The 8,152-nt window shown below is 46.1% G+C and overlaps 1 protein-coding gene across 1 annotated transcript; it reads left to right on the top strand.

Moving 5' to 3' along the window:
- Positions 1–511: 511 nt before the first annotated feature.
- On the top strand, positions 512–7,083 carry LOC132387307 (E3 ubiquitin-protein ligase DCST1-like). Its single transcript, XM_059959664.1, has 3 exons — positions 512–622; positions 1,895–2,008; positions 6,406–7,083. The coding sequence occupies exons 1-3, from the start codon at positions 539–541 to the stop codon at positions 6,655–6,657; spliced, it is 450 nt and encodes a 149-aa protein (XP_059815647.1). The 5' UTR covers positions 512–538; the 3' UTR covers positions 6,658–7,083.
- Positions 7,084–8,152: the final 1,069 nt, after the last annotated feature.

Raw genomic sequence — 8,152 nt, 5'->3', positions numbered from 1 at the left:
TCCCTCCATCTCCTCGCCCACTGCCCCTCCTCCAGACAGTCCCTCCATCTCCTCACCCACTGCCCCTCCTGCAGACAGTCCTGTCCCTCCATCTCCTCACCCACTGCCCCTCCTGCTCCTTCCATACTGAAGCACCTTCCTCTAGCCCTCACCCCAGAATCAGAATCAGGTTTAATATCACTGGGATATGTCATGAGATTTGTTTTCTGAAGCCCCTTCCTTGCAACTCCCACCCTAGTGATGCCCCTTTCCTCAACTCCTGCCCCACTGAGGTCCTTCATTCCAGCCTCACACCACAATGGCCCCCTTCCCTTCCCTTTAGTTCCAACCCCTCTGAGGCCCCTCCTTCCAGCCCCCGTAACCCAGTAGAAGAAATGGGGACATTAAACTGCTGAACTCCGGCCGTCGAAGATGAGGAACAGGATCGACCTGGTTGAGAGCCTCGGATCTACACTGATAATGCATTCCTTGCTTCCCAGACTGTCTTCCCAAGCCACACAAGATGAAGCAGTCCAGTATATACCTCACCTTACTTCCCATGGCCGGGATCATCCTCTTCTGCTTCCTGCAGGTCTACAGCTACCGACTACGCAGAGTTATTGCCGCTTTCTGCTTTCCCAAGGTAAATCTCCCTTTTTCCCGTGGGGGGCCTGTAAGAGTCAGGTAAAAGTTGTTCCCATCCCTGTAAACTTCAGATCATTCAGAGCCCTCCTGCCCCAAGTCCTAACTTCCACTTTGTTACCTTCAGTCTTGGACCAGATCAATTGGCATGACTACAGGAGATGGGAATTCCTGTTGTGGGTGACACACTTCTGGACACCCCAAAGCCTTTACCACATGAAACCCCACTGCTTTCCTTGGCTGCGTCTGTCCGGTCCCGCAAAACTCGTGAGACTGAGACGGCTCTCCCACCCTAAACCCCGGTTGTGTGGATGCTGTGTCATTCACTACCCTGTTACAAATTGGTGCCACAAAATAGCAGACAGTACACTGCTTATGATTAAAGGAATTACATTTATGCATCTTAAATTAAGTCAAGTCAGGTCAGGTCAACTTTTATTGTCATTTTGACCATAACTGCTGGTACAGTGCATAGTAAAAATGAGACAATGTTAGGGCAATAAGGGAAAGTAAAGAAAACAAAAATAAAAGGGCCCATTCTCATGAAACAGTCAAATGTGCACAAGTTGGAGCTCAGCTTGAACTTCTCTGTCACTCATGCGCTGGGCCCTTGGTTAACATGAACACCCACACCACCTTCCGAACGTTGCACACAGTCCATCTCGAACAAGTGGGGCTCCTGCTGGGTCATATCCTACGACCCGTTCTCCACAGCGTCTTCTCTCTTCATCTCCCGCTGAACAAAAGTCCCCAGACCAACCTTAGTGTCCCTCGCCAGAAAGAAGCTCCCCACCCCCCAGTTCCAGCATCCACACATTCCTCATCATCCCTTATCTTCAACAATAACCCAAACAGGCTGACAGCAGAACAAACGGCTCTTACAGAACTGCTAAAATGAAATACCTACAGCATAACCATAAAGATGTGAACCAGGACATTACACCCACATACACAGCAAATGTCACACTGTGACGGAACACTCTTCATTTCTCTTGGTGGACTTAACAACCATCACATTACCTCTCTCCTGCTACAGTACAGATCAGGAGTGTGACGGGATACTCACCACTTGACTGGATGATGCTGTCCATGAACTCCACATCCACCTCATTACCTCTCCCCCAGCTACCAGACACAGGCCAGAGTGTGATGGGACACTGGTGGAGCAGATACGGATAGGCAGAATAGCCGCTTCCTTCCCCACCTCAGGCATGGGAGCATCAGTCTGCTGCCATGTGTGGGTACTGACGACTGCTGGATGCTTTCCACACAGCGTGAGAAGAAGCGAGTACTGTTCCTCTATAATGAGTGGCTGCGGAAGCGGATCACGTACGCTGAGACCCAACGGAAGAAAATCATTATGCAGGCCCGCATGAAGCAACTACGGGTAAGTGATGGCCAGAAAAGTTTACCCTCAACTCTGTAACCCACTCCCAGGGATCTGTTATTTTATATTTAAACCCCTGAATCCCTGGATTTGATCCCAGCCTGTAACCCACTCCCAGGGATCTGTTATTCTATATTTAAACCCCTGAATTCCTGGATTTGATCCCAGCCTGCAACCCACTCCCAGGGATCTGTTATTCTATATTTAAACCCTGAATCCCTGGATTTGATCCCAGCCTGTAACCCACTCCCAGGGATCTGTTATTCTATATTTAAACCCCTGAATCCCTGGATTTGATCCCAGCCTGTAACCCACTCCCAGGGATCTGTTATTCTATATTTAAACCCCCGAATTCCTGGATTTGATCCCAGCCTGCAACCCACTCCCAGGGATCTGTTATTCTATATTTAAACCCCCGAATTCCTGGATTTGATCCCAGCCTGCAACCCACTCCCAGGGATCTGTTATTCTAAATATATCTATATCCGTTATTCAAGTTGATCAAGTTGGTCGAGGCAGTCTTGAGGAGGACTTTACAGAGTCCATATGTGATGGCTTTCTTGAACAGCTTGTTACTGAACCAACAAGGGAACGTGCTATCTTAGATCTGGTCCTGTGCAAAGAGACAGGTAAAATGAGCAACCTTGTGGTTAGGGATCCTCTTGGAAAAAGTGAGCTGATTGAGCTTCACATAAATGAAGGGTGGAATAGTTCAATCTAAAACCAGTGTATTATGCCTAAACAAGGGAGATGAGGGAGTAGTTGAATAGGGTAGACTGGGAACACAGGCTATATGGTGGGATGGTTGAGGAACAGTGGAAGACTTTCAAACTTTCAAGGTGCTCAACAAAAGTATATTCCAGTTAAAAGCAAAGACAGTAAGGGTGGGGAGAACCAGCCTTGGACAACTTAAGAAATAAAAGAAGATGTCAAACTAAAAGCTTGTGCGTACAAAGTCGCCAAGAGTAGTGGGAAACTAGAAGACTGGGAAAACTTTAAAAAGCAACAAACAACCACTAAGTGAGCAATGAAGAAAGGGAAGAGAGCTTATGAAAACGGAACAAAATATAAAAACGGATAGTAAATAATTATATGAACAGAAAAGGATGGCCAAAGTGAACTTAGGTCCGGTGGAGGACGAGAAGGGGGAATTGATATTGGGTAATGAGGAAATGACTGAGGCTTTGAGGGGGATTTTGTGTCAGCCTTCGCAGTGAAGGACACATCTAACATGCCAAAGAGAGATGTTATGGATGTGATGGGAGGTGAGGACATCAATACAGTAACTATCACTAAAGAGGTAATGTTGAGCAAACTTGTGGGTCTTAAGATATAAAAGTCCCCTGGCCCTGATGGAATGTATCCCAGGGTACTGAAAGAAATGGCAGAGGTTATAGTTGAAGCTCTGGTGATAATTTACCAAAATTCTCTGGACTCTAGGCAGATCTCAGCAGATTGGAAGAAGGCGAATGTCACACCACTATTCAAAAAAAAGATTTAGGCAAAAGGCAGGTAACTATAGGCCAGTTAGTTTAACATCTGTTGTTGGGAAAATGCTTGAAACTATCATTAAAGAAGAAGTAGTGAGGCATCTGGAAAGAAATGGATCCATCAGGTAGATGCAGCATTGATTCATAAAAGGCAGGTCCTGTTTGACAAATTTACTGAAGTTCTTTGAGGATATAATGAGTGCAGTGGATACAGGGGAACTGATGGACGTTATTTACTTGGATTTCCAGAAGGCATTCGATAAGGTGCCACATAAAAGACTTTTCCACAGGATAACGATGCATAAGAGTTGGGGTGATGTATTAGCATGGTTAGAGAATTGGTTAACCAATAGAAAGCAAAGAGCTGGGATACATGGGTGTTTCTCTGGTTGGCAATCAGTGGTGAGTTTTGTGCTGCAGGGGTCGGTGCTGGGTCCACAACTATTCACGATATAACTTAACGATCTGGAAGAGAGGACTGAATGTAGTGTATCTAAGTTTGCTGATGATACTAAATTGAGTGGAAAAGCAAATTATGTATGGGGATATGGAGAGTCTGCAGAAAAATATAGATAGGTTAAGTGAGTGGGCAACAGTCTGTCAAATGGAGTACAATTTGGCAAATGTTAGGTCATCCACTTTGGAAAGTAAAATGAAAGATCAGATTATTATTTAAATGGTAAAAATTGCAGCATGCTGCTGTGCAGAGACACTTGGGAGTGCTTGTGCATGAATCACAAACGGTTGGTTTGCAGTTGCTGTAGACTACCAAGAAAGCAAATGGGATGTTGACCTTCATTGCTCGAGGGATTGAATTTAAGAGCAGGGAGGTTATGCTGCAACTGCACAGGGTGCTGGTGAGGCTACACCTGGAGTACTGCGTGCCGTTCTGGTTTCCTTACTTGAGGAAGGATATACTGGCTTTGGAGGCAGTGCAGAGGAAGTTCACCAGGTTGATTCCAGAGATGAGGGGTTAGACTATGAGGAGAGATTGTACTCACTGGAGTTCAGAAGGATGAGAGGAGATCTTATAGAAACATATAAAATTATGGAAGGAATAGAAAAGATAGAAGCACGAAACTTTGTTTCCACTGATAGATGAGACTAGAACTAGGGGACATAGCCTCAAGATTTGGGGGAGATTTAGGACGGGGATGAGGAGGAACTGTTTTTCCCAAAGAGTAGTGAATCTGTGGAATCCTCTGCCCAATGAAGTGGAGGCTACATCAGTAAATATATTTAAGACAAGGTTGTATAGATTTTTGCATAAGGGTTATTGGGGAAAAGGCAGGTAGGTGGAGTTGAGTCCATGGCCAGATCAGCCATGGTCTTATTGAACAGCGGAGCAGGCTCATCGGGCCAGACGGCGGACTCCTGCTCCTATCTCTTAAGTTCTTATAAACCCCCTGAATCCTTAGATTAGATCCCAGCCTGTAACCCACTCCTAGGGATCTGTTATTCTCTATATAAACACCCTAAATCCCTGGATTAGATCCTAGCCTGTAACCTATTCCTGGAGATCTGTTATTCTATATATAACCCCCCTGAACCTCTGTATTAGACCTCAGCCTGTAATTCACTCTCGAGTATATTTATACTCTACATTGTTCTAACAGCAATGTTTAGTTTAAGAAATCTGTAATCTGTGGTCTAGTTGATTGACCTTCCATATGATGTGTTATTTTTGTTTAACTGCCTGCCAAGTGGGACTCTGAGTGTGTGGACTCAGTAACAGCGGCTCTGGCTCTGATAGATTACAAGCTGAGAACAGAAGGTGTGTGTATGTGAGTGCTCCTGTGTGCTGAGTGGGGTGGGGGGGGGGGGGAAGATCGTGTTTAAAGTGTGTCAGAGAGCAGGTACATGGGGGAAAGTAATGATCCTTTTCAAGCAGGTTTTCCCAGGAGACATGGGGAATGGAGTGGGTTAAGAGTATTTGAGATGGGCCAACAATGGGTATTTGGGGTGGATGGAAAAGTGGAAGAGAGAAGGGGGGGGGTTGCTATTTGAATGGATAATGTTGTGGCAATGTTTCACAATCTGTGGAGCAGGGGTATTTAAGGTGGGCAGAGGGTCTATCTAAGGCAGGGTTTTCCAACCTATTTTATGCTATGGACCCCTACTGTTAACTGACTGATGTAAAGTGTGTGTGTGTATATTTGCAGAATTTAATTTAGCTGGAAAAATCGGCATTTAGGATGTCTTGGAGTATTTAAGGTAGACTGGTGAGAGTATTGAATGCAGTGTTATTTAAACTGAATATGATTGTGGGATTTAAGGTGGCTGTGGATTGTTAAGGGCATATTTAGGTAGGTGAGTGGAGGCATTTCTGGTGGCCAGAGGGAATATTTGACCAATTCTGGAATCTAGGGCAGTTTAAGGCAGGCTGGCGGTATATAAGGTGGGCTGAAGATACAAAGGTCTGTGAGGGGCTTTAAGGTGGTCAGGAATGTTTAATAATGTTTGTAGCATTTAAGGGAGCTGTAAATAATTACAACAAGTGAGTGAGGGTATTTCAGGTGTCAGTGGAGTATTTAACAGTAACTGGGATAATTAGGGTGGACTGCAGGTGCTTCAGGTGGGTATTGAAATTGGTCAGGATTTGTTGCTTGTTTGGTGTTTAATGTGGGCTGGTGGTAATTAAGGTGGGTATTGAAACTGGTATTTAATGTGGACTGGTGGTAGTTAAGGTGGGTATTTAAGCTGGTGAGGGGTGTGTATGCTTGTGTGATATTTAAACTGACTGCGGATAATAAAGGAGGATCAGATTATGTAGACTGGGTGGTGTGTGGGGGCCTCTCAGGCAGGAAAAAGGGGTAGTTTGCTAGGGTGGGCTGGATTCTGGATGTGCCTGGTGTTCCAGAGACAGTGAACTTGCTCATTTCTTCCCCACCACCTGCACCTCGGCAGCAACTGAGAGGGTTTGCTGGGACCCTGCACCGCCTGTTCCCCTTTCTGCAGAGGTTCATCCGCAAGTGGTGCCTGGTATGCAAAGAGGGCCCCACGAACACCTCCTACCACTGCCCCAACCCCGGCTGTGGGGCCATGTACTGCCAGATCTGCTGGAAGGACGTCAGGCGCTTCTGTTTTAACTGCCTGCCCTTCGAGGATTTTGTCTCTGAAGGCAGTGACGTTGAGAATAACCCTACCTACGCCAGCTGAACCAGAGATAATGGAGAATCTGCCCCATCCTGCTGCCTTTACCCACAAGGATCAAGACGGTGGGGAGCACTTAACTCATCAGATCTCTCACAGAACTCGTCTGCAGGATATCTTTCTTCCCAGCTTTCCCTGTTCTATTCTAGGGAAAAGATTTCCACAAGTTGCTTCCAAATCTCCTTTCCTGCCCCTTCTCTCACCATCCTGCTTCTGGCCCAGACATTGCCTCCCTAGACCTCTCTGCTTTTGGACATCCCTCTCTGAAGTGGCGGCTCACCCCTTCGAGTATCGATGCACTCGGTCAAAATCCACCCGATATTGCTTGTGTGATTCACCATGGACATGCGGCAGATTTCCTGCATCTGCTCTGTCCTGTTGACTCACACATTACTTCCTTCAGCTACTTAACAGAGCTGATAGGTTTTTCGGAGAGGAAAATGTAATGCATTATGTATTCTGTAAAAATAAATATATTAATATTCACTGAGAACCGGTGAGGGATGGCCTTTATCAGAATTTATCTAAGTACAGACTGAGGAGGTCTTGTCCAGTGCAAATGAGAAAACTCACCAAGGTATCCAGGCCTGAAGGGAATCAGGTCTCCATTGGGTTCCAAGGCCTGTCCTGCCAAACCTACTGGGGTCCATCTTCCGAAGTGGAATTCCCACCCTGTTTTATTTTTGTTCCCGTTAGACTGTGTAGAAGTTTGTGGGCAGGTCACTTGAGAGATTATGAGGGATGGGCAAAACCAGGGAGGATGGGATAGATTAGTTACCCATAGTGAACAGGAGATTGGGAATTGGGAGGATGGGATAGATTAGTAACCCATAGTAAACAGGAGGGTGGGGACTGGGAGGATGGGATAGATTAGTAACCCATAGTAAACAGGAGTGTGGGACTGGGAGGATGGGATAGATTAGTAACCCATAGTAAACAGGAGGGTGGGACTGGGAGGATGGGATAGATTAGTAACCCATAGTAAACAGGAGGGTGGGACTGGGAGGATGGGATAGATTAGTAACCCATAGTAAACAGGAGGGTGGGACTGGGAGGATGGGATAAATTAGTAACCCATAGTAAACAGGAGGGTGGGACTGGGAGGATGGGATAGATTAGTAACCCATAGTAAACAGGAGATTGGGGACTGGGAGGATGGGATAGATTAGTAACCCAGAGTAAACAGGAGGGTGGGACTGGGAGGATGGGATAGATTAGTAACCCATAGTAAACAGGAGATTGGGGACTGGGAGGATGGGATAGATTAGTCACCCACAGTAAACAGGAGGGTGGGACTGGGAGGATTGGATAGATTAGTAACCCATAGTAAACAGGAGGGTGGGATTGGGAGGATGGGATAGATTAGTAACCCATAGTAAACAGGAGGATGGGACTGGGAGGATGGGATAGATTAGTAACCATAGTAAACAGGAGATTGGGGACTGGGAGGATGGGATAGATTAGTAACCCACAGTAAACAGGAGGGTGGGACTGGGAGGAT

The sequence above is a fragment of the Hypanus sabinus genome, unplaced genomic scaffold (genome assembly GCF_030144855.1).
Source record: "Hypanus sabinus isolate sHypSab1 unplaced genomic scaffold, sHypSab1.hap1 scaffold_1721, whole genome shotgun sequence".
Taxonomy (NCBI): Eukaryota; Metazoa; Chordata; class Chondrichthyes; order Myliobatiformes; family Dasyatidae; genus Hypanus; species Hypanus sabinus.
Note: the sequence above shows the minus strand (reverse complement) of the source record. Positions and strands in the feature narration are given on the sequence as shown.